Source organism: Amblyomma maculatum, chromosome 2, assembly GCF_055883805.1.
Source record: "Amblyomma maculatum isolate TAMU_Amacu chromosome 2, ASM5588380v1, whole genome shotgun sequence".
In the NCBI taxonomy this organism is placed as follows: domain Eukaryota; kingdom Metazoa; phylum Arthropoda; class Arachnida; order Ixodida; family Ixodidae; genus Amblyomma; species Amblyomma maculatum.
Window position 1 is genome coordinate 75,833,516 of NC_139345.1, and position 27,431 is coordinate 75,860,946.

At 47.3% G+C, this 27,431-nt stretch overlaps 1 protein-coding gene across 1 annotated transcript in view; it reads right to left on the minus strand.

The window, feature by feature from the left end:
* Nucleotides 1-10,773: 10,773 nt before the first annotated feature.
* The window catches only part of Actbeta (inhibin subunit beta), a 172,981-nt gene continuing 156,323 nt past the window's right edge, over nucleotides 10,774-27,431 (minus strand). Inside the window, exons 2-3 of the mRNA XM_084594537.1 lie at nucleotides 16,488-16,861; nucleotides 10,774-14,895 (exon numbers count right to left, since the gene is read on the minus strand). Of these exons, the coding sequence (XP_084450663.1) occupies nucleotides 14,464-14,895; nucleotides 16,488-16,861 (806 nt within the window). The 3' untranslated portion in view covers nucleotides 10,774-14,463. The remainder of the gene's footprint in view (nucleotides 14,896-16,487; nucleotides 16,862-27,431) is intronic.

The window sequence follows — 27,431 nt, forward strand, 5'->3', positions numbered from 1 at the left end:
GGAAAGGCGCAGTATCTGTCACACTTGCTCTGTGGACACCTGAATCGCGCCGTAAGGGAGGGATGATGGTGGGAGTGAAAGTGGATAGAGAGAAAGGGGAGCCGTAGTGGAGGGCTACGGAGTAATTTCGACCACCTGGGGATCTTTAACGTGCGCTGACATCGCACAGCACACGGACGCCACTTCGTTTCGCCTACATCGAAACGCAGCCGCCGTGGTCGGGATCGAACCCGGAAACTCCGGCACAGTAGTCGGGCGTCTTACCACTGCACCACGTGCTTTCTATACTTCGCTCTGTTCCAGTGATGCCTATGGTAGGACCTCCAATTTTCATTACGCAGACGCCCAAGAAATCCAGAAAATCGTCACTGTCCCGACGAGAGGAACATAGTTGATTTATTTTTATTCGGAAGGGGCAAGGGGGGGGGGGGGGCATTCTGGTTTCCATTCAGAACTCAGAATGTTCCGATATAAGAGACCGGTGGTGTTAAAGTTTAGGGCGTCGTACGCACTCCAAACATTGAGAGAGATTCGCGTCAAATAATCAGGTACACACCGTAATAAGTTGAGTAATGATGACAACCGCGCAAATTATAACCAGAAAAACTGAAAAAAGAAAAAAAAATACGACGACAGCAGAAAATGCCGCCTGGTAGTTAACGGCGCCTACGTGCGTGGCGCGGGTCTGTGGCGACGTGCATTCTCAGTCAAAAATTTTTTAAGCCTTCTTTAAACAGCAGTGACATCGGAGCTTTGCGGAGCAAGGTTCCAGAGAACACCAACTTTTTGTTTCTCCTGGGCCCGGAGTAGTCAATATGACGAATGACGTTTCTACATTTTTACTTTAAAAATCATACAAAATATTCGCACCGTAAACTGCTTTGCAGTTTGCAGCAACTGTTGGCTGTTCGGAATGTATCTTTGCTTTTTTTACTGCTCTATATTGCCCGTCTCAGTCACGAGACAACAGCTGGCTAGAGCAACAATGACTATTTTGCTTTATCTCGCGTGTTCATTTTACTTCATACATCAATAACTGGCTTTATACTGTCATCACTGTGTGCTGTGCCGCTTTATTGAAACGAAAAATTCCACTCACTGGACATTTTTAGCCAATAATCTCCTAGTAAACACATCGGCAGTGTTCAAGTGGCATTCCTTCGTTTGTAATACTGTTAGAACTTTCTGGCAGTTGATCTGGAAAACCGCGCCGCGCAAAAAGATACTTACGCGCCTGCAGCTTTTGTACCGCGGTGAGAAAACATAGTAGAGACATTCAGCGTAGCCCGCAAATGCGCATGCGCAGAACGCCTTGAAGGCGCCAGATGGCGCCATGTGCCGACGAGCTGCGCGCACTTCTGCCACGTCAGGACTACAGAATCAGCGCGTGCGCTATGACGGTGCGCGAGAAACGCTAGTCGTCTCTGCTAACGCTCTGCTAACGCCTCTAGTATCGGCGAAAAAGCAAAACAGTGGAGGCGGAGTTTACGTATGCCCCAAGAGCGGGCGCGCTTCGCGATATTCGTACATTGCACGATCCACATATCAAAACAATAGTGATGAAGTTAATCATAAAATAGGGGAGGCTTTCAAATTGTGCAAGTTTCGTCACCCGGTAAACGGTGCTTGTTAAAGCTGTAAGACCTATAAAAGGCTGCACCATGGTGTGCTTGGTATGAACGCTTACTATTTAATTCTAGTAGACCGATACCGCGTGAAAGTAATGTAAAAGGCAGTTAAGGCTGAATATTTCAAAAGCGGCACTTGAATGAACACGAACCGAAAAAACAGCGCCTATTCAAGCTGTCAGTGATCCCCACTTAGCACTTCTGCTTGCATGTCCAAAGAGCACCTTATTTTTCAAATCATATTTAGATATTCGCCTATTCAATTCGGTTTCAAACTGTTCGGTTCCCTGGTGACGTCCCTGTACCAGCTTATCAGAGGAGCTCATTTATATAACCATTCAGTAAACATAGTTTATTGGAATGTTATACATTTTAAAGGTCGCCGAACTGACGAAAGCGATGCTAAAATGAACGTCCTCGTCCTCCACTCTTCTAAATTTAGTTTTTCACGACCATGAACATGAGAACGACCGTGTGGAGCGCTTTCAAGCTTGCAATGAGCTCCGGTTTATAGCACGGGAGGCAGCACCAGCGCCACTCTCGGATCTCGCTTCTTACACTACGTTCCCGTCCCGTATTTAAAAACACCTTTGCCGAATTCCTTCCGTCATACATATTTTCTTCCTCCAGACCTATATCACGACACACATGCGAACACACACATAGGCACACATACACACATACACGCACGATGCACACACTGACGATCGTTATTGAGGTCCTTGAATCACAGCTATGCCACGCGGTAAACTTGACTTATTGTCTTTGAGTTTCGTTCCCGTCATATTGGTTTTTCTCTCTCTCATTTTTCTCCTCCATTTTTTCCTTCCTTCTTCTCTTTTGGTTGGTCGTGCTCGTTTGGTTCCGCTTCCCGAGAGCTTCGCCAACTGCACACACCACGACGAGCCGGAGAGCAGCGAGATGAAGAGGAACCAGCAGAGGGAAGCCTGCTACGCCGCACGGGACAGAGTAGAAGGGCAGCCTTTCGTAATCACAGCTTTAGCCAAGACTGCTCGGGGACGGGCCGCTTTTTCGGAGACGCGGCCGCTCATCACAGTTAGCCGGCCGACGAGCACTCGACGACCGTCACCGCTGAAACACCGTCGCCGCACACGCACGCACACAAACACGCGCACACGCAGAGGCGCACCGTCGTCTCAATCGTCTTTAAAACGTCCGCAGTCCAGAGCACACCACAAGTGGAGTTCTGCCGCGCACGCAGCATGCACTGACCGGCGAAGAAAGAGTGAACAGAGCGCTCGTGTCGGTGCGGCACAAGCAAGCGCATCCAGCACAGGGGCTGCTGCTGCGTGGGGCTCCCTCTCTTCGTCTTTCGTTTAAAACAATTCTACACGCGTCACGTGACTACCACCCGCGTGCATGCCTATCGTCGCACACACGTACACCACAAAGCACGCAAGCATATAAGAGTGAGAATGAGCGAACAGGAAGGAGGGTGGCACAAGACCACCGCACCAGACGGAGAGACAGCGAATACAGTTTGTCGACCTTCAACAGAATATGTGTAGAAGCCCATTAAAAGCCCGGTGGCGTTTTTTTTGCGAGGCAGAATGGGGCAGGTTCGATGGGCGACGAGATCTCAAGTTCCGCCCTTTTTTGAATATACACAGACACACGCAGAGAGGGGTGCGCGAGCTACGAGATAGCAGATTCAAATAAACATTAGTACGACTAAGCGGCTATGATGCGAACGTACGGAACATTCAACTTTTCGAGCAATGCAAGCTGAACAGTTCTGCGTGGTATGCACCGGTCCAACATTCATTCTGCTGAAAACGAAAGAGCCCTGGAGGTGAGCGAGAAATTAACTGCAAAGATGAAGCTCTATGGTTTAAAGTAGACTGAAGAATGGCAAAAGAAATGCAATCGCGCCGCATTCAAACCAATTTCTGATGGTTGAGCATGAATGGTATCACCCGTTCTGTGGGCACATTATAGGGTTTAGTTTCAGAGCCGCCATCGGAAATTTGAAATTCGACCTAGTCGGCATCGCGAGTCGTTAGGGCATCGAGAGCATTCTCTCTTCGCTCGCTAGCACAAGTGAAAGCAATGCCCGTCTTAAAAAAGATATATTCTTACAATGCGGACGTTGTGTTTCACGAATTACAGAACCCGTGACTGAAAAACCCATTTTATGAGAAAGTGTAACACGAACGTTGATTATATAAGGAAACTTAACGACGCTGAAACTCCGAAGTCCTAAGACAGCAGGCGCACATTCTGTCATTTTCAGCTTCTCCGCTTTCTATTGAACATATCTTCGGATATAAAGCGCACAGCGGTATAAAATTTCCTCTTAATCAGTTGAATACGGAGAGGGCGTGTACTTTGTTGCAAAGTCGCGAAGAAGCACATCAAATGCATTGATATTTGCATTACACGTTCAAGGAGGTCGCTATTCAGAAAGGTAACCGTCAAAAAGAAGAAAAAAAGAAGAATATAATGAGGACGGTCATCTTGCCCTTTCAACATGCACTGCCTACTGGCCACAGGTCGGGCCCGCAGTAGAAGGACTAAAGTTGCTCGACTTCAAATATATCCTTGTAAAATATTTTAACAACAGCGAATGAGGATGGGGCGGCATCGTAAACACTTGGTACAGCTTTACAGAATGAGCGGTGACAAGAATGGGCTACCGAGGCCATATTATGGCCAACTTGACAGCAGGTCAATATCAGTAGTAGACATGCCGCCTCGCTGACGAGATTCCACCGGGAAGCTATATATGGCGTATATGGCCATTCAGCTGAGTGGTGCCAGTAGGACGGCCACCAAGAAACTTAACACGAACCTTACGAGAAGCTATGTGGAGCGTGTTCTTTCCAGTCTGAACCCCCCCTCCCATAGTTTTTTTCCTCATTCGTCATGGTTCTCTCTACATGCTTCTAAGATAACGAACAATACCGCAACGTCAAACAAAAGGGCCTTCTGAGACACCAAAACATAGCTCCGTGGCTACGACGCGGTCTCGTGGGGGCTGTGTTGTCAGCCTTGAGCGTACTTTGTTTGCCGACGACGGCGAGGACATATCGGGGACGTGTACGCGACCCTCTCTCTTTCCATCAACTTTAGCTTTCACGACGAACGCGTGCTCCTGCACGCGCACACACACACACAAAAAAAAATAAAAATAAAAAAGCGGAGCAGAGAAGGTTGCTTGCCCGGATAAATAGGGGCAGTGGAAAAAATGAGAAAGTTGGAAAAAGAAGGAGGCGGGAGGTGGTGGCGATGCGTCTTATGAATGCTGACGCGTGCGTGCGTGCGTGTGTGTGTGTGTGTGTGTGTGTGTGTGTGTGTGTGTGTGTGTGTGTGTGTGTGTGTGTGTGTGTGTGTGTGTGTGTGTGTGTGTGTGTGTGTGTGTGTGTGTGTGTGTGTGTGTGTGTGTGTGTGTGTGTGTGTGTGTGTGTGTGTGTGTGTGTGTGTGTGTGTGTGTGTGTGTGTGTGTGTGTGTGTGTGTGTTTTATACGGTTCTGTCAATACTATGCGTCGCAGCCTTGCTCCTCGAGGATGCCCGCGAAAATTGCCTTCACAACACCGTTCCTTTTTATTGCTCTCTTTTTCTGTACTTCATCTATCAATCTACTTGCACTCAGTCCCGATGCAGAGGCTCCCAAATCGGCACGATGAACAAAGTTCCCGCAACGTGAGTGTTTTAAGACGAGTTCTTCGTTGGATTAAAAATGCCGGCGACGGTCGGAGAGCGCGACAGAAAGGAAAGCGACCCGAAGTAAGCGATCTTGGCCAAGGATGAGCGGCGGCCCTTCCAAAGAGAGAAACCGCGCTTGGGGGGGGGGGGGGGGGGGGGAAGCCTCGTATTGACCGCTCGGGAAACACAGAGTGGCCTAGGGTTTCTCCGCTGTCGACTGCTGCTGCGTCCTTCCTCCGCGATCGAATTGTGACCCGAATGCGACGGGATGGCGGTGCTTGAGCGCTTCACCCCCTACACCCCCCCCCCCCCTTTTTTTTTTGTCTGTGCGATGTTTTCGTGCCCATTAGCGGCCAAGTTGAGTTGTGCGCGAGCAGAAAGACAATTGCTGCTTAAGAACTAGGCGAAAATGAGACTCCCCCTCTATGGCGAGGACAATGTGCTTCGTATTGCAGCCTTGTGTATGGGCGTTAGAGGACGTTGTTGAGTGCAATTAGTCGTTCTTTCATTCCCTTTGAAGGGAAGCTTGCCGCAGCATTGCTGCATAATTTGCACGGACTACGTACGATTTCGAAAATCTGTTATTACGATATCGAAGCACAAAAAGCTATATTTTATTCCTATGATCGCATAATAATGGGGAAGAAGACGTGATCTTCAGTGCTCGAAGCGGTCGCAAAAGCCTGACCACCTTGGCGTAGTTCGCCTGGCCTGCGGAAACAGCCTTGTTTCCTTCAGTGTAATAATTAATGTGAGGGTAATCAATATAATCGATTGTCTGCGGATGAATAACAGAAGAGTTATATAATAATTCGCCATAGCTCGCAAGAGTTTTTTTTTTTTTTTATTGTTCCCGTCCATGCCGTTTGGCTAGTCTCCATGATTGTACGCCAAAAAAAAAAAAATGCCTCTGCTTAATTGCGCGTGACATTGAGCGATTGTCAGAGCCGGACAAGAAAAACTTGTCCGCGTTACCGCAGGGCGCGAAATTATTTCTTTTTTTTTCTTTTTTTTTTCCTGCTCTCGCGAGAGCATATATTCCGCCTTTGCCGTTAAGGGCACTACACGCATCTCATCAATGTACGGCAGTGAAGTAACATTTAGGTGACAAAAGTAAAACTACAATCGTGATGCGGCAAATTTGTACCGCCAATATGTTTAACGCCGGTTCAGGTTTACTTTTACGGCATTACAAAGCTTATCACAGCTTCAAAAACTAAAAAATTAGTTGAAGTTCGAAGCAAAGCAGCTGTATCTTGAGGGCGCAATAGGGCGAAACAAACTTTCAAAGCAGTTTCGTTTCCTTTCACGATGGCAATGAAAAACATGACGCGAAAAAATACCCCCGCTTCTAAACATACCAATGCCCACATTTCCGTGAGTACAAGTTAAATCTGAACCTTAAACGACTGACATATACACGTACGTATACTCAGACACGTTGCTTCCCTTTTGTCGCAAGATATCGCCCACTCACGGCTGACTTTCCATTTCTCACTCGTTCATTGGCAGTACAACTTACCATCTATACCTATTTCATTGAATATTGACCAGTACAAAAACCTAGGGGTAACCTAAGAGGAGTATAATACAAAAACCGTCAAGTCTTTGTGATTCCTGTAATCTCTGCGCACATCATTTTTGGAGCCCCCTACAGAGCCACGAGAAAAAGAAAAGAAGAAAGCAAAGTACATCGTGCAATTGCTTCTTTTCCCTCGCGCTTTCCCATTTTCCACCACCACTCATACGAAGTGCTCAGCTTCTGTCAGAGCGACGGGTCGGACCAGATATATTCTCATCCATCAATTATACGGCAGCTGATTCGCTCTAAAAACAAAGTGATTACCTCCGTAAACCTTTTGATTGCCAAACATTAGCATGCTAGCGCCATGAACAATATAAACAGAAGACAACAAGGTGAGCAAGATTCGCGTTTTGTTCTAGCCGTCCCGCTTTTCTACCGCGCACGTTTTTCAAAGACCATGTTACGCGTCTACCGCTTATCTGCCCTTTTGGCTCGCCCATCCGTCTTTGCATCTTTTTCTCCATTTTTCCCCCTACAAACTTGTCAGCTAAGGAGCGCCTTCTTCCATCCTCGCTCGCGCGGTGCCAGTTTTGACAACCCTTCTCTTGGCGCGCGCTGGGGACGCTGCAGTGGCTGCATCGAGATCCGCACCCGGGATCGCGTCGTGGGCCGTTTGTCACGGCGCCGGCGCCGCGACGACGATTCGACGGGCGAGGGAGAGGAGGTTTTCGAGGGACAGCGAGGAGGACAAGGATGAGGTGGAGGCCGCTTTTACGCGACACGCTGCTGCCATGTGGCGAGCGCTATGCTCGCGACCGGCTCGCGCACTCTCGACGCGACGGCTGGGTCACGGCGGAGCGGAGTGGCCGCCGGGCCAGCTTGCTTTCATTTTCCGTCATTTAGCCTTTCCTCACTCCTCCGCAGTTTCCGCTCATCTCTCGCTTCTCCTCCTTTCCCACCTCGCCCGTACAGGGCAGCAGCTTTAAGGCATTCTCCTGAGCGACCCTCGCCCGCCAATTGAATCACGCTCACAAGGCGAAGATAAAGAAGTGGAGATGCCTGGCGAGATGGCCTTAGGAAATGAACAAGTGCCAAAAAGATATGAACACATCATTGTGCGCGGCAGCGCTACGAGACCACGGCCGCTGTTGATGTTGATGTCGGTTGCAGGCTGTAACGCCGAGAGAAAAATGGCGGCGTGTCAGTAAACGAGAGAAAGCGGCTAAAGTTGCGTCACGCCAAAGGGAGGGTTACGTGAAATCTGGCCCTGAATAGCCGAGCGGTGAAATCTCCTTTTGACCAATCCGTCACTACGAACTGAAAAAACGACGATGGGTAGTCGGGTCATAACCACGCCTTGACTCGGGTTAAAGGAAGCCGAGGGTGCAGGCGCACTGAGTCGTCGCACCAATTGTCCGCGAGTCGAGGCAGTTACATATCAGACAGTCGCATGAGAAAGCTATTCGTAGCTCTGAAGGCGCTTCAAATTTTAAAGAGTAGAGTTCTTCGTGGCATGCTATGTTATTTTTCTCCTCTTCTTACTTTACTCTCGATCGACCATGCACTGAAAGCGAAAACCACTACGTTTTTTCTTGTTTTATTTTTTGCCCAACTTTCATTTAAATTTCTAGAACTTTTTCTTCTTCAGTTCTCTGATTTTTTAAGCAGCACATTTGTTATCGCGTTTGCTTAGCCTCACTATTTCGTTGCGAACGCGACGGACAAGGAGACAGAGTGGTAGTAAAAGCAGCGCACGCGCTCCTGGAGATGGAAAAAGAGATAGATAGAGAGGAGGAGAGAAAATGTGGGAAAAGAAAGGAGGAAGAAAAGCGGCACGAAGGCGATGGTAGTTGTGGGGAGAGAGAGAGATCAGTGCTGAAAGCATGGGCGGAAGGCGCTCAGACAGGCCCGAAAGTGTTCACTCGCTTTCGGACCTGCTCCGGAAACAATCCTTCTTCCTTTGTGCATCGCGACCAGGACGGCCAGTGGCCGGGGAACTAAAGGACTAGCCAATGGCCACTGCCTGGGCGCGAAAATTTCGCTTCCTTGGGAGGCGGCGTCCTCCCGTTCGATCGCATACAGCGTAGGCAACGATCGACTCAATCACGACTCTCGCAGCTACTGCCAAACGCCGTCACGCAACGGAATGTGGAATTGCCGTGTGTACCACGTGCAAGATACTTGCGCGTAATGAGCACTGTGACGTTGCGAAAAAGGTTGCGGCTACAAACTGAAGTATTTTGTGAAGTCTCACGGAGGAAGCCTAAATTAGAGAGTGCTTAATAGCGGTTCCAATTATACACCGAGAGCTTGCGTGTGTAAACAGCAAGGGTGTGTAATAACGCCTTATTTTCTGAACGTTAATTCTAAGAGCCTCGGCGCTTTCCTGCGTTTGATTCTTGCTGTTTTAGCTATTATATATTACCATCCCACCATAAATAATATATATATTTTAAGGTCGTATCATCAGCCTAAAAGTATTCATTTATCGGATTACAGTCTACTTGCTGCGTGCTTAGGTGTGCTTCAAGACCACATTTCGCAGGCGAAACTCTGAATTTGCGGCTTTATTTGAAGCTGAAAATATACATATTTTTCAAATTCCAAAAGCTCGTCGTGTGATACGTTAGTTAAACGTTGTTTGCAGCCTGAATAATTACGGTTTTGTTCTATGCCACCCCATACGACAGCCTTCCTCAATGAAGGAGCTGTCAGCAGGAGGCAGATGTACAAGAAAGTTCGAATCCTGCCTGTCACTGATAACGTGACTCCAATTTTTTTATCCTCTACAATCTCAGTTGGCCTCTATACTCATCACAATTATTTTTGGTTGAGTGAGCTTATTTAGACGAGCACTGGAATGTTTCACAAGTGGGTTCGTGACAATGTTATCTCTTCAAGGTGCAAGGCGATCACTGTGACAACCAAGCGGCCTCGCGAGCCAAAACCCAACAAAGGAGCAATCTATATCCAGAGGACTGGTAGCAGAGTTTGGTATGGTTGCATAAAGTATCATAAATGGCCCTCGACGCGGCATGCTACTCGCACGTATTGTGCGCGAGAAAAAAAAAATGAATAAAAGAACCAAATTGAAACGGACCAGACTGCAGACGCAATTGAAAACGAGAGCATAGTCATCTGCATTTTGAAGACGCGGCGGCTACGCAAACTCGGCGTGTGATCGCCCAGCGCGCGCGCTGGCCAAGCGTGTCCGTTCGGGACGTCCCTTTCCTGCCGTCGACCGGAGTACATTATTCATTTTCCGTTCGCTCCGCGGCGCGCATAGAAAGCGGATTGCTGCGGAAGAAAAATGGTTTCTTCCCTCGTCTCTACTAGACGACAGGGGCAGGGACAACAAATAAGCAAGCAAGGAGAATACGCGAACACAGAAAAAGGAACACAAATGAGAAATATACGATAAAATGCGACCAGAACACGAGAGCCAAAGCGTGCGCGTTAACAGTTTTTCCCTGCAACTTCGGAGCTTGGTCCTCGCTGCTCAAATTCTGCCAGTTTTTAAGTGTAGGCGTGCGCGTACACCGTCGCTTCACGTCGTCCTCGGTCCTGTGCAAACAGAGAAATAAAGCGCCCTGGAGGAGTTGGCGGCAGGCGCGGGGTCTTTGGGCCGTGCGACGATCAAGCTAGGGTACGCCCTAAGCCGACGGCTCGGCATGGCATGCAATTCACTTTGCCTTCCGTGCAGTCTTCAACTGGCAAATCGTTGGGGAAGATGGGGAAACACGGGAAGGGGGTGCAGAGAAGGGAAGATGATGCTTCATATATATATAAGAGAAGCGTAGCTTTGATGAAAGAGAGTGACATTTGCAGAGGTTTTATATGCTAGGAGGAAAGAAACGTTGCTGGGGACGTTGGGAGTGAGGGGATGACCTGCTAGTTCCCATTCCTATCTTCCACGATTGGGTAGTGACGGTCTTGCTTCCGGTTTCCCTTTGTCCCCCCCCCCCCTTCGCCCTCCGCTGCCGGTGAGCCTCGACACTTCCCGCCAAAACAAGCTCTTCTCCATCGCCACGCAAGAAGGCAGCATTTCGTAAGGGGAAGCAACTAAGGCTCTAGACAACGGGTCACTCGCCTCGAGACAGCTCTGCGTAATCTAAAGGAGAGGAGTTTGGAACCGGCAGCCTCACGCGATGCCATGTGCTTTTTGGCTCACTCCAAAGGCGAAAACTGTTTACCGACACATTGCATCAGTTCACTTCCTTCGGGTGGCTGCGAACGGAGTAGCAAAACAAATTACAAATTTTCTGTGTAAGGAGGTCGCCCCTCAATAACTTTCGAACTGACGGCACAAGGCGAAAAATTACCAAAGTGGTGGAAATGAAGAATGATTGGGATTCTCGACTTCATTCGATTACTCGCCCATATTTGCCGCGCAGTTCTGCTGGCGCTGGCTACACACGCCAAAGCGTCACGAATTTTTCAGACTACTTTTTAAGGCGAACGCCTTTCTAGGCTCATGGAACTAAATCCCGTGCGCGAGAGTTGTGCGCGAGATTCCGCGAGATCTGTGTTCTCCTTGTCTAGAATTCCTACCCTCTGTAATTGCACACTTGAACGCGCTCCAAGGAACGCCACGCGACAGAAGCGATGGTGTACCGTACAAGCTCACACTTGCCGGAAAAAGTGTGATAGGTACTGCGCCTTTTCTTCCCTGTAAACCAATTATAATTATATGTAGCACTGCAACGAACGCCTATAAGAGGCAAACGTTGAGAGGGACATAATAGGAGAGAAAGGGTAGGCTTTCGCCGTTCTCCTCTGAAGAGACATCTAAGATATCCTCTTAATTTTTTTTCCCCAATACTTCATATGCCATCTCTGTTCAGGCTTCGAACATTTACAAAATGCAGCTAGGTATGAGCATACCTTGAACTCGTGAAAATTATGATAATGAGATATCCCAAGGTGGCCCGCATCGCTCTAACACCTCGCCGCTAATAAAATTGGTCTCGGTAATGCGGCAACGGCCTAAAACGTTCAAAAGCAAAAAAATAAAAATAAAAAATATATATAGTGGTGAGATTTGGTGGTTTCTGGAAATGAGAAATAAAGAAATAAATATTAATATGGTTGTAGCTAGCTGGAACTGGCGCTAAACAATGTAAACCATGTTGATGGAACGTGGGTGCTATAGACGCCGGCTGACAGAGCTAAAATAAAGGGCACGGTTGACCCAGACTCCTCAGCATGCATTTTGTTTAATAAAAATGAGATTCGCACCTCCTTTAATGAGCAACCTTCCGTATTCTTAACAAATCCATTCTCATGTAATGAGCCGGGCAAGGAATAGAGTGAAAAAGACGTACATTTATAGCGACATTTACGGTAACGAGCAAAGAAGCAGGTGAAGGTCGCTTTCCTAGTGCTGAAGAATGAGAGTGTTCTGGGACTTAAGACATAGTTGTCGGCGAGAGTTACTTTGATTAGCAGCTCGTCTATGACAGCGAAAATTCACACGCAACAGCGAGATGACGCTTCCTCAATATCAGAGAATCTTTACAGTTAATAATTTATGGGAAACTCTACTTGAGAGAAACGTGGAGGGCAGCAGAAAGGTCTACATTATACTCGAACCACAATTATTTTTTTTTCTCCAGAGCAAGCTACTGTAAAGCGTTTTCAGAGAGACGGTCAAACGCTATCCTAAATGCTATTTTCAGAACTGAAACCATGCCATGCTGTTCTACAAAAAAACGCTTAAGAAACGATGATTTTCATTCTTGTAAGGTGAGATACTTCAGCGTTCTGTTTTGTTAAATCGCTGTGAAACAGCAAGGACAGCCATTCAGTAGTCATTTTTTTTTTCTTTACGTTCTACTGCTACCACCAAATTTGCAAAATTGCGTGTTATGAGACAGGAATTTCAGTCTTCCGCCACATCTGATGGTGGCCAAATTGCGCCTGAGTGTTTCTGTTGTACTCGCGTATTCGCTAATATGGAGGCCACTCTTCAACTCAGGCGCCTTCTCTCCTTACATTGCTGACTTATCTACGATATGGCACTTGTTTTCAACACATCACTCTCCAGGCACACGACAGAAACGCAGAAAAACAAGAGGCGCGTTGAAGCGAGCACCAAACCAGCTTTTCCGGCTCCTACTTTGAAACTCTAGCGGGCAAACTTCACCGGTATAAATCAACGGCTCAACGATAACCTTCATCACATATCCTGTGTCTATAGAGTAACCCTGCTTGTTAGGATCCGCGTAGCACTATCAGCAAGAGGCGAACACGGAGGCAGCGAACGGTTTGCAGCAAGGGCGTAGCCCGGCTAGCGAAAGAAGTACCCCTTGCTTGTGATTCGCCATGGGAACATACCGTGCGTCGGTTGGTTCACTCATCTAGCCTGAGATGAGATGTCCGATCTCAAAGTAAAGGAAACGGGGACATGGATGTGCTTTGGATATGCATCGGCAGTTACGCGAACGTCAGCAGCCCGACTCTATGACGTAACACCGGCGCAACAGGGTCTTTTAATGGTTGATCACGGCGACCTTGCACGTGGTACTCCTTCCACTGGCGGAACTAGTCCCTTGCAAAACAGCTCTGAATCTGAAATGCCTTTTATATTGCTGCTGCATAATATAAACATCTATGTACACACAATACACAGCAACGAACACGGAGGAATTTGACAGAGCCCTATCCACAGTAGTATTGAGACCAACTCGCCATCACTGTCTGGATCAGCGTCCCTTAGAAGGCGGCGCTGCTTCCGGGGCAAGTCGGCAATGAACGCGCGTAGAGACCAACGTTTTCAGACACAGTGCTGCACCATGTCCGGTGCGCAGTAATACAACGAGATTCGTTCGCAATTTTCGTAGCTGGTGGCGAACACGGGGAACCATATCAGAACAGTAGCAACGTGCAGCAACGCATTCGTAGGCTCCTCACCGGAATGTTACAAACTGAGCACACAGCCATCGCCGCGATTTTCGGAAGTAAATGAGAAGGGACGGAGAGGAATTATTGACAAATAATTTGGGCTTTAACAGGCAGACACTAAATCTATGCGCGAATGTAACGCGTTTCGAAAGGAATTATATAAACAGAGCGTCTGGACCTGCCAACGAATTAATAAATAAGCTTCTTTTTTTGTGACCAAACAGCGTTCAAGCAATCGGTAGAATCTACCAGTCAGGGTCGTATTAACTGGCGTGACCTTAAAAGTGAGTCCGTTTAGAGTGGTCCCTCGTGTTCCCACAACTTCAGTGCGAACGTTTGCAAGGAAAGGAAAAAAAAAAAGCGAGACGTACATAAAAACAGTGTTCGAGGCTACACACAATTTGGGCAACCCGTGGGCGCACGGGGTCACACTCTGTGGCCCGTACATGACGGACCTTGTCGGCACAACCTTGGGGGTCGAAGCCCCGAACACACGACGGCCGCGCGGCATAGTCTGCGGCCTCACTCACCACTCACAACACATCGTCTCCGCGTGCAAGAGACGTCCTCCGTCCGGACACTTGAGAGAGAGAGAGAAGAAAGGGAAACAGCACCGGGCGGGTGAGGGCGGACTGACTAGAACAAGAACCCACCGAAGCACCGCGGGCACGCGGCCGTATCACAGACACCGGGACACCGTCCAGGGTTGAAGTGGAAGAAATGTCCTACGGAGGCGAGCGCTATGTGCAGCCGCATTCTTCGACGATCATCTTGGGCAGGTCCGACTTGATGATGTTGTGGTCTCGGTCGAAGTAGATGAGCGACATGGGCGACAGCTTGGTGGGCGCGCAGCAGGGCGAGATGGAGGCGTACGGGTTGCGCAGCCGGTACTCCTCGAGCACGTGCGCGTGGAAGTAGCGGAACATGTCGGGCGTCCGGGGCCGGCCCGCGCACTCGCCCATGCAGTAGTTGGCGAAGTAGCCCTTGGGCGCGATGATCCAGTCGTCCCAGCCGAGGTCCTCGAAGCTCACGTACAGGGACTGCTTGCAACACTGCGTCACCCCCTCGCCGCACGTGATGGTGAAGCGCCGGCCGCGCCGCCGCGACACCAGGGCCTCGGTGGCGACGGCCAGGAAGGGGCGGCGCCGTTGCCGTCGCTCGAACTGCGCCACCTGCGGAGGAGGGGAGAACTCTGAGGCCCGCGCACCTGGTCGTGTATCACATACGCACGGACGCATATCCGAGTTTATATAGTGACCGCTGTGCGCAACTATATCAAGTGTTACAAGGAGGCCGGAGGGAAGCCAGCATTTTTTTTAAAGTGCTTTTTGAGATGTGAAGACGGTTTCTGCGGCACAGTTGTACCACTGTTAACGGAAATCAGAAAACAGGCGAATCATTTTAACTAGTATGCTGATTAACTAATGTCTGATGTTTAACTTACCCATTATAGTTTAGCATCTACTTGAACAGTGTATATAAAACTTTAAAAGCAACAGCTATTAATTATGGGCCCTGCTATCGCGTCGTGTGGACTGCTCCTGGAAAAAAAAATCTAGCCAGGGTCCATAGAATTCTCGAGCTTATAACTATGTATGATGGTTAGCTTTTTTTATTTTTTTTAGATAACAATAAAAATTATAACAGCTGGGTACTTTCTGTCATGGAGGAAGAATGAGGTACGGTTGCTGCTGATTTGAGCTGTATCCGACTATAGCTGCTATCAGAGATTTGTAGCCGGTTGTTACTGATAAACATATCAGCTTTTAGAATTTTGAAAATGTGATTACTATGGCGAGAAAATATTGGTTGCATAAAAGAGACGTAGATGTACGTGCAGAAACAAATAAGACACTAAATGTGGTGTTTGTTCCCGCGGCTGTGCCCATGTCTCTTTCGTGCTGCGAATTTGTTACATCATAGATGGGAACCAACTGGTCCAAACCACCGTGCTCTCGCAACGTAATTACTCAGGGCGCTGTGGCTCAGAAACATTTCGTTAACATGTACAAAAAGGGTGCCTTCGAAAAAAAACCCACGCTCTAAAAGCAGAGTCGAGTAGATGCCATCCATCCATGGCCCAAGTGCCCTCCTCTCTGACTTTCGTGGCATAGCAGCGCAAGTGGGACAGATTAAGTGGCTAGTCGCGCCCATTCTGAAGTAACAAAATTGGTTGAGCTACAGCGGCCGAAGGTAATTAAATTTTCTAAAATTGAAAAACTAATACGGCTGTTAATAATGGCCACCTATAAATTCCCAATTGCAACAAAACCTAACAGTAATAGTTAGACGGGTAATTATCAGAGACGAGTGAAGCATCTCAATAGTTAACATTGCTTTGTTGTTTTTTGATGTCCTATCAATGTACCGCAGAAGCCGCCTTCAAATCTCCAAAAGGCGATATTTAAAAATTGTTGACCGGCCTCCTCGAAGCACGTGATATTTACGAAGACACACTGACGCAGCTGTATGTATAGGGACATGCAAATGCATATGCTCCTCTAGTTTCAGGCCATTTCCTCTTATGCGTTCAGAAAGGTGTGAGCTTAGAGCTTATATTAAAGGAATGACCACTGCGCAACGACCACAGTTAGCCCTTGCACACTTACTGCCAACCAGGCAATCGGTCAATTGGGCCGCAAATAAATCGCCTAAATTTTAAACTCCTTTCCGTGGATACTGCTACTTGGCTTTCACAACGTAGCTGTTCGTGTATACTCTGGCACACGTGTACACGTGCAGAATTCCGGCAAGGCACACACACCTGTATGCCTGCGGGTCCGCAGCCCACGCAGTCGACGAGCAGCGTGAGCTTCCGCTCGTCGTGCGCCCCGTCCCCGTGATGGTGGCCCGACGCGAACCAGTGTTGGACGGCGGCGCGCACGTCCACGCGTCTCCAGCCGTGCATGGAGGCGTCCACTTCGACGGCCGCCAGCAGATCCATGCCACCCTCAAGCGGTGCGCTGCTGCTGTTCGACTCGGCCACCCGGAACACGTACAGGGTGGCAGTGCGGTTTCCGCCATTGCTGCGAGAGCGCACGTAGAGCCATAAGGAAGCCGACACCACGCGCAGCCGGTGCGTCGGCCGCTCGGGGTTCTGATGGAAGTCCAGCAGCACGTGGCCGTTCACCGTCAGCCCTGCGCACAGGAAAGAACGGCAACCTTGAGAACTGTCCGTGGGAACAGAAGCTCAGAACTGTGCTTGAACGTTATTTTTAGACGCAGGAACGGCTCCGATCGCTAAGAAGAGGCTTCAGCAGGGGTAGGGAACCTCCATTGTCCACCCGTTGACACGCCAGCGCCAATTCATTTCATATCAACCGGAATAAAGCCTACGCAGGCGATGTATCGCGGTCATGAAGCCGGTATGAAGCAGAAAAAAAAAAAAAGTCAAACTTCGGCTTCGAGTGCGATTGGAACCACCGCCGGCAGTGAAGGAGCACTTCCGATTTACGGCACATTAGACAACTCGGCCACCGCCTTTTTTCTCTCTCACTTTATTGCCTGCTAGGCAACACCACATATATACAGATACAGATCAATGTGTACAATTCATCAGTACCACAAGTGACCACAAAAGAATATAAGGTTTTATTCAAGCTTTCTCAGGCGTGCCAGGTCATCGAGAATGCTCACTCACTCATGGGGTTCGCACTGGGCTTGATACAATTTTCTAATAAACGGTTCCCTTTCAACAAAGTTATCACGCATCGAACCTTGAAATTTGAATGACAAACAGCCGTCCTCGTCTTCCAGCAACTGGGAAGGGGTCCAGGACTGCAAAAATATGGATACATAGCAGCAAGTAAGGACACGGAACATCATGGCTATGAAAGACGATTTAATGGCTGACTTGGCGCGAGGGCTCCTCTCGCGCCACTGCCTGTCTTCTTCGCAACACTTCCCAGGGCCGCCGAGAGATCTTCCTGATTGGTCGCGTAAAGCCGAGGATGACGCGACGGTGGGTCAGTCGACGGAAAGTTAGAAGAGAATGATCTGCTTGCCACCCCAGTGAATGAAGCTTATGTGATCCGCCTCATCCGGAAATCTTCAACCATCCGCCATCAAAGCCAGAGGCCGCGTCAGAAGGCTTGGGCAGTGTTCGCGTGGTCATGTCCTTCGGGCCCTTGGTCTGATTGAGTGTGTGTTCGGTTCGTATGCACTACTTGCCTTCGGATGACGGTGCAGCCGCGGCTGTTGTTGGTCAGGCCCGAACAGGAAGGGTTGGAGCGGAGCCGCGCAGCGGTTCCACCATAACTGTTTTGGGTCTCCCACGCGAATAGCAGTTAGTCGTCCACCGGCGGTGCGAAAGAAAATTTCTTTTTGCTCAAATCACGTCTTAACAGGAACGGTGTTAGAATGCAGTTGAAATAAAAAAAAATTAAACAGTGGATTTTACAGGCATTCTTTCGAGTCGTTGCAGTGCGCCTTTATTTGGGCCTCCAACAGTTCACTATCCTATAAAGAGGTATAGGCATCATGTAATCGACTAAGTCTGCGTATATTATTTTTTGTTCTCGTTACCGAGACCAAATATTGGAATGAAAAATGAGCGCACAGTATTCCCAAGGACACGAGAATTTTTCGATGGTACTAATTCATTTTCCGACTTTTAAAACTGAATGTAGATGTGACAAATTACGGCAGCGCTTTTGCCATCCTGAATGGCAGTGCAAATATATTCATTCCTTTTATATTAGAGGAAGAAAAATACGTGGTACAATCTGCCGTACAAAAAGTGAGAAGGCCAAGTCCTCTATCACGAACTGTGCGAATCAAATTTGTGCAACTAGTTCGCTCCCAACTGAAATCCATTAAAGTATAGAAAGCATGCGTTGCATTATTTGAACGTTTAAGCGAGACAAGAACGTCACCAGCCAAATATACCAAACCTTGGTAATCAGAAAAAAAAAAAAGAAACATTGCAAGCTGCAGTTCGCGCGAACACACAATCCACGGCCTTGTTACTCCTTAGTTTCATCTTTCACCTCAAGAGGACCCTCGCCGTGGCTTCGGCCAACGGACACATAAACTACTGCCTCACTCACGCGTCTAAAGTCTTGTAATAAAGGATCTCCGTATTGTCATCCACTAGGACGACATCCATAGAACGCGCGACACCAATAGAAAAAAAATAAAAATAAAATTTAAGGATTCACAGGACGGTTACCGCTGTATAACGCGAGATCTAGCGGCAGCTAATGATGTATTTATATCTCACTGCGCTGATGTATGAAGGAAAGAAGCCAACAGCCGGCGAGGCCAAGGAAAGCGTTGGGGATGGTACTTTATGTTTTTTTTTTAATGTTTACTTGGATAATCACAGAAATTAGTAATGTAATCTGTTTAGGGGAAAGATAATTAAACACAAAGTAGAAGAAAAAAACAACGTGCCGATGGTGGGAACCGAACCCACGACCTCCGAATATCGCGTCCGGTGCTCTTTCAACTCAGCTACATCGGCCGCTGTCCCCCCTGCTACTTGCTTGGGTATTTATGTTGTCTGTATACGAACCTTGAGAGAACAACATAAATACCCAAGCAAGTAGCAGGGGGGACAGCGGCCGATGTAGCTCAGTTGGAGGAGCACCGGACACGATATTCGGAGGTCGTGGGTTCGGTTCCCACCATCGGCACGTAGCTCAGTTGGAAGAGCACCGGACGCGATATTCGGAGGTCGTGGGTTCGGTTCCCACTATTGGCACGTTGTTTTTTCTTCTACTTTGTGTTTAATTATCTTTCCCCTAAACAGATTACATCACTAATTTCTGTGATTATCTAAGTAAACATTAAAAAAAAAGACATAAAGTACCATCCCCAACGCTTTCCTTGGCCTCGCCGGCTGTTGGCTTCTTTCCTTCATGTATTATAACGAGCACCCTCATTTCCCCTTAATTGATCTGCTTGCGCTGATGTAGAGCCTTTGAGATCAATTTCCTAGCTTTTTACTTACACAGTTCTCTTTTTAATTTGCCGGGAACATTGTTTCTTCGTCTAGAGCTCTTCTCTAGCTCTCCGCTTAAGTTCATAACTCTAGCATGTCTGCGAAAATTATAGCTTGTTCTTGCTATAACTATACTTGTGCGCGCCGAATAGAAGTATTGCCTTAAGCGTTACACTAAGCGTTGGACCGAAGTATTGAAGACTGCCTTCTGCCAATATTATCAAAACTGGAATACAGAAGTCTGTACTGAAAACAATCCTCAAAACGACAGTCTATCCGCACTGGTTCTCGAGTGAACTTAGAAAAGCATTGCGTCAGAAACTGCGCTATCACAGATTTCGGACAACGCAACTTCCCTCCTGGTATGAAAAATAATGTAAATGCCTTTACCGCCGTGACCACACGTGTTGCTCACACACACTCTGCACAAGAAAAGCTTATGTACTGCCCTAATCAAGTCTGGCGGCTTTCACAGGGCTTACTCGGTCATCAGGGGCCCAATCAGGATAGAGTTATATCGAAAGGTACTGACGCAATCTTCGACACCCAAACAATAAGCAATGCGTTCGGCGAACTCTTCGCGTCAGCATATCCGAGCGTTCAAACTGCCGCCACTCCATATAATAACCCTTGCTGTTCATCTAATACTTTCCTGAATATGCCGCCCTTTGTAATCTCCGAGGTAGCAGCAGCTATTCGTGCACTACCACCCAAAAGAAGCTGCGGTGAAGCTGAAATTCCAATGTTTGTAATTAAAGGTTGTGCTAATTTACTCATGCCTGCTCTGACACGTGTTTAACCTGTATTTACGCACGAAAACCTTTCTGTCTTGCTAGAAATTAACCATAATAGTACCAATACACAAAAAAAGGTGCCAGGAGTGATGTCAGCAACTATAGACCTATCTCGCTACTATCGTGCCTAACGAAAGTTTTTGAACGTGTGTAACATCAATGTTTTCCTTGTATATAAAAAAAAATAAAGTAAAATTAACGCTGAAAAGCGTGGCTTTTTTCCTGGATGTTGCATCGAAACGAACCTTGCTAGCTTTGTGAACTCCGTCGCCCCAAGGGTCGCAACAAGGGGACAGGAGGATGTGCCATACATTTTGGCTTAAGAAAAGCTTTCGACTTTGTCAGTCGTGATCTTCTCTTGCGCAAAATGCAACAATACGGATTCTCACCTTCTCTATGTGAATGGTTTGCAAGTTACCTTTGCGACCGCGTTGATAATTTCACATACGCCGGATGCTTCTCACCTGCATATCCTGCTAACACTGGTGTACCGCAGGGGTCTGATCTATCGCATTTACTTTTCAATCTGTTTTTTAATGACGTTGTGGACTGAGTCAGATATTTTGACAAATTACAGTTTACTGACGACCTGAACACGTTTCGCTCTGTGGACGCAACAATAGGTTGTAACGAGTTTCATCATCATCATCATCATCATCCTGAGTAGACCCACTGCAGGGCGAAGGCCTCTCCCATATTTCTCCACTTAACCCGGTCCTGTGCTAGCTGCATCCACTTGACCCCTGCGAACTTCTTAATCTCATCCGCCCACCTAACTTTCTGCCGCCCCCTGCTACGCTTTCCTTCCCTTGGAATCCAGTTTGTTACCCTAAGCGACCATCGGTTATCCTCTCTTCGCACTACATGTCCTGCCCATTTCTTCTTCTTAATTTCCACTAGAATGTCGGTAACTTGAGTTATTTCTCTGACCCACTCTGCACGCTTCCTATCTCTTAATGTTACCCCTACCATTTTTCGTTCCATAGCTCCCTGGGTTGTCCTCAACTTAAGCAGAACACGAGTTACAGAAATATGTCAACTCAATATGCGAATGGTGCACACAAAAACGCTCTCATGGTTAACTGCAACAAAACGGCAACCATTTCCTTCACTAGAGGGAAGAAGCCAGTATTGTATAACTATACAATATAGATGGCAATCTTGTACGTCGTGTTGATGCTCGCCGCGTCACGGGTGCATACCTGGATTTCCAGCTGACATTTAACGGCAAGGTTAACAACGTAACACGCTCGAGTTTCCGATCTTTGGGCATCTTTACACGTGCCACAAGGAATTTCTGGTTAAAAGACCGCCCTCAGCTCGTGTACAATTCGTTTGTCTTGTCAAGATTGAATATTTGAAGTGTAGCCTGGAACTGACAATCACGCACTGTGCCATAATTGAACGTGTACAAAAGCGCTTCATTCGGATTCTTTATGATTGGCACTTTGGTCGGCGATACTACTTTGACAGCTACCTGTTGTCGTCTCTAAAGCTTGTTTCACTGTATACACGGCGCGAGTTACGTGACGCTATCTTCTTGCGAAAATTTTTGCATGGCGTGTTTGATTGTCCACGCTGACAACAGCGCTTTGTTGGAATGTGCCCAGAATAAACGCCCGAAACAGTCGGCACTTCTACATAGCCGATGCGAACACCATATATGCCCAATGATGAACATTCAGCACGCGTTTAACAAGTCTGCGATATGTGAACAAACCGCTGTGGACATTTTTATGAAAATAGTTTTACACTGCGCAAGCCTCTCTATTGTACTAGCTTCTTTTAGCCATTTTTGTTTTTTAGTCTCTACTCCCTGGACGGTGAAACAAGCTCAACTACGCATGTCCCCGTGTACACCCATGAGCAAAAGTGGATAAACCACGCGAACCGCTATGATTGCTTTTTTTCTGTAATTAAAGATGTGTCAAACAAAATTGCTTGGACAAGATGACAGGTACCTTATGCATATCTCAGCAATAACCACTTAACTGTCAGAAAAAGCTGGCGGGTAGTTTTGTCAAAGCGCGTGGTTTCTCATCTTTTGCTCACAATTATCTTCTATTTCGACATGTGTGTAGAACTTGTAAGCTAACCTACACTTGACACATGCACATTTCATATATCATAGTGCACCATTGTTCAGACAGAACTTCTGCTTGTGGCACCTAAAATATTCAATAAATAAAAAAAAAATAGTTCGAAGTACTCAACAGAAAGTATAAAGAGATAGCAATAGGCTAGCTAGCACTCGCTGGTAAATGGATGGCAGCAGGTCAAGCTGTAAAAAGACGTCATAGAGTTAATATCTTCATAGTATATGAATCTTTTGACCTTTCCTCTGGCTTTACCATTCAATCCGCCTACTCTATAATAACTAAGGACCGATTCTGAAGTATTCACTTTGCCGGCTGATACCCATGGGCCGCGTCCCGAGCATTGAACGGAACTACCGATTTCGCCACAAGAAATTCCTACTGTGTACATAATGCATCCGGGCCAGACACGCGCATAGCTCAGTGATATCTAAGCATTAAAACTTTCCGTCGCGTCTCGGTCCACCTCCGCTCGCGATGGACGTCCGCAAAAGTTTTACTCAAGTAGGACTCAGTTCCTCCGCTTTGATCTCGTTCTGGTCCCAGTAAGGGCTCACATTCGGCAAATAGGCACCGTCTGCGTTGTTCCGTCTGAAGCCCAGACTGTACCTTATAGTTTGCTTCCCCTACGCAGGGTCAGCACGAGGAGTCAGCTGTCTAGCCCGTGTTGCTCTTGTCTACAAATGCCGCGCCGTAATTCCTTCAAGGCTTCTTACATTTAGTGCCTCCAAACAGACACATCAAGTATGAAATTTCTGTCGTTGACTTGGCGTGCTTGTAAGAGAAAGACAGCTTTGAGCGCAGGTCGCCCCTGCAGGTCGGCCGTAGTACGTCTCCCTGACACCTGCCGACGAGCGTCTGTGATCGCGACTATGGACACGTCAGTGCTCGCGATTGAGATCGCAGACTCACGTCGGCAGTGCACCACGCGAAAAAAATATTGCAGTGTTGGTAATCTTCCACTTTCCCGCAACCCAGCGCCATTTTGCAGCTTTGCGTTTAGGGATGCAGCAGCGGGTAGAACATCTCGTTACGTGGCCTCAAAACGTGCCGAGAGAGCCAAGATTATAAAAGAAAGAAATAAATAAAAAAATGTGATGAAGGGGGTGTAAAGGGCGATGTTATAAATCAAGCTAACAAAGAAAAAAGGTCCGGACAGCCCGTATCCAGAGCATTCAATCTCCTAATGGACTAAACATTTTTACGAATAAAACGATAAGTAGAGAATCGAGACATAAAGGAAGACCTTCTAGAAAAATAAAAGCAAATTGAAATAACGAAGACTGAGATGCCGGCGGTGCGCGGTGTCCATTTGTCTGACTCGCCAGTCCCTTTCCTCCTCAATGTCCTCTTTCGCCCGCGTTCTTTCGGCTCGGCCGTCGCCGCCTCAACCTCCGCGACTCCTGGGAAGCGAGCGGCCCTATATGGCTGGTTTGTCTTTTTGTATGTTCGTTTTCCCGCGTCCTCCTCCATTCCGATACCTATATTTAGGACAATTCCCACTAACCGTCCCCTTACTCCCTCGCAGCTTTCTGATCGCCAACCCTGTAGCTGCATTCCTAAATCCGTCCGCATTTTTTACTGTTTTCTTTACAGGCCCTATGCCCTATGGCCGAACCGCTGGCGCACGCACCAAGAACCCTGCGCTTCGCTCTCCTCCCCCTGCCTTAGAGCCAGCTTCCCTTCCTTAATTGTTGCTGCTCATATCCCGATTTTTCTTTTCCCCTTTGATCTTTCCCTATCAGTATTACGATTGTTTCCTCAAATACAATGACCTGACGGCAACAATTGTACATCAGCTCTATGGCTCTCGAATGTACGTGGCCCGAATTGGAGCCGTATCAACAGCCGGGAGACGTTCCTGCTCGCAATGACACGCATCTGTTGAGTCACTGAGCGGAACCAGCATTCTCTTGCCTTGGCGAACACTGCAACATGGAATTATCGAGGATGGCGAAACACCTCGTAGAGCCATAGAGTAGCTCCGATATTCACCGTTGAGCGAGGGGCAACGGTTCCTGCGCCCACTGCACTTTTTTTTTTTTCATAAAACACTTGCACTATACTGCGAGCGCAGCAGTGATATGGTACTGTTGAGTGCAAAATATCATTTCATTAGCAAGGTCCATTGGTTGTAATCATCGCTGATCAATGCAATAACATACCATAGTTCTTCAAAGTAAGCAAAGAGTGCTAAAAGTTGGTCTTCCTAAAGTGCCTGCAAAATACTTCTGTTTCGCATTATGTGGCCTCTGAGCATGGGCGGGTTGACGGGCACATTTTGAACTCTTCGAAGCAGTGGTTTGCACGAAGAGGATGCGTATCCCAACCTGAACTTGAGAGAGGGGCCTAAACGTCCTTGGGAATTAGGTCCCTAATTGCGGGCGATACAGGCGTTAATTTGGAAAACCTAGCCTTGAAACGGCCGCGACCCCGAAGCAACAGCATGCGCCCTCAGAGCAGCAGTGGTCAGAAGATGGCGCGCTCTGCCAGAAGCAAGAAATACTTTATGATCCGATTTCCATTAAGGGCGAAATTGTTTTTGGCTGCTTATCTTAATCTAGCGGGAAACGGGCATTTACCCTGCAAATACAAAGAGGTGGCGCCCGGCCGTTTTTTAGTGCCCCGCGAACAAGGCGGGCAGCGATACCTCACGAGAAACTACAGCGCAGATGTATAGAGAATAACAAGTACATAACACTCGATCATAAGTGAACTACCGTACCCATGAGGAGGGTAATAAAAACAATATAAAAAAAAAACAAAAACAACGCGAAGCTGAGTCCGTTGTGACAAAATAGAAGCGGATCATTGCGATTGGTCCACCGTTACCAACGCATACAAAAAACAAACAAGAAAAAAATCGAGCGCCCGGAATTTGTCGCAGTGGCACAAGCTTGAGCTTTCAATAAGTATCTCCAAGGTAAAAAAAAAAAAAAAAAAAAACAACAAAAAAACAAAACAAAATAACAAAAAAGACACTTTGTCAGGTCGCACAATCGCGTGAGTCAGCCTGTGCCGGCTATGTGACTGATATGATATTACCGCTTGCAGCATTCGTGTTGTGGAGGTAGTCATCGATTGAGGATCATCGAGATATTCGTCGCGAGATCGACCTAGAGGTGGCGCCACTATCGCTTCGATATTAGGGATCAGCAGCAGGCGGCGCTCGTAGAGGTGCACGCGGCGTATGTCTGCTTCCTAGTTTACAGCGGGTTTGTTGGCGATGAAAACGCGCCTTATGCAATGCATTAGTGATTTACTGTTTAGAGTGTTCCAGTATTGCAGGGAAAAATCCTGTGGATTTCGCTAATGGAACAAAAAAAAAAAAAAGATGCACGGATTTTAGGGAAACAAGGCACGCAACCACTCGTCTTTTAGATTTACTGGTATCGCTTTGCACGTTTGTTTTTTTGCGTTGTACGACGCTCACAGGCCTGATACTTGGGCCTGAACATGACATATCTTATCGCCTCGTCAACAGCGTGCGCTTGTCTTGTACGAGTGAGACAGGCAAATTTAGTGTCAAGCCCACGGAGATACAATGTTCGTGCTCTGACCTGCACTACTTTAGAATGAATCGAGGCAGTCTGGTCCATTATATCGTACTTGACTCGAGGATTACGGAGCTTAAATGTAGCGCTGACAGCTTACTGCCCGGCGGGTTGCCTTAGAATAAGTAGGCATCAATTCTGACTAAACAACCAGGCACAAGTATTGCCCAAAAATGAGATTGCGCCGACACTGTGCAGTAAACCTCACCGCACTGGAAAGCTAAATGCTCACGTGTAGAGCGATGAGCGAATTGCTTTTGCCGAGTTCACAACAAGGCAGATGCTTCTTGCTGCAGACGACCTTGTGTTGCACTGTGAAACGACTCTAAATGACTTCCTGAAACCGAGGGAAGTATAAGGAATTTCTAATGTATTTGCACGTTTATAAATGATAAATAAGTAGCGTAATTATTTTTTTCAATGGCAATGAATTTCACCATGTGACAGAACTTTTACACACTTGACAATATTAAGGACTATGGACGATTAATTTTCAGTAAAGTGCAAACTACGAATCGGTAGCTGCGAAGATATCGTAAAAACTGCGCTTGATCGCTGTCATGTTCTGGCAAGGAATTTCGAAGGCTGAAGATTTCTTTATGATTGTAATTATTGTTGAGCAGTGACTTGGAGGTTGTTCTGTGGTTTACTTCCAAAACAGGTGCTGGTTATAAAACTATCCTGAAAGAAACGAAGGTCATCTTATCATGTGACTGTGAATATGTATTTATTCCTCGACTAAACACCGATCGTTAAGGCCGTATTTCACTCTCCTTGTCAGAAACAACTAGTTTGCTCGAAAGACAGCACAGGCGAAAAGGGATTATAATGATTCTAATGGGCTACCAGTGTACATTGATCAATGCGTGTTATGTAATATTTAGTGTAAAAGGTGCGGCGAAGATTCGTTTCTTAAACGTTCGAGGATTTCTATAAAGCGAAATATGCTCATTACCACTGTTACGGATGCGCAGAATCCTTCAACAACAACAACAAAAAAAAGAACAAATGAAATGCCCATATGGGTTTAACGCGCCATGCGACATCGGCTATATGACGGATGATGTAGGGGCGGGCATAGGTGTCGTTGACCACGTGGGATTGTTTAACGTGCAATCAAATGTCACAGCCGAAAAGCGCCTTTTGAAACGGCCGGGATTCAAACCCCCCGTTCTCGAAATCAGCAGTCGAGCACCCTACCACTGAGACACCGCAGCTAACTGCAAACAGTCTAACAGCAAAAGTTTAACAGCAAACAGTCTAACAGCAAAAAAAAAAAAAAAAAATTACTCAGACAATTTTTACGCGGATACAGAAGGC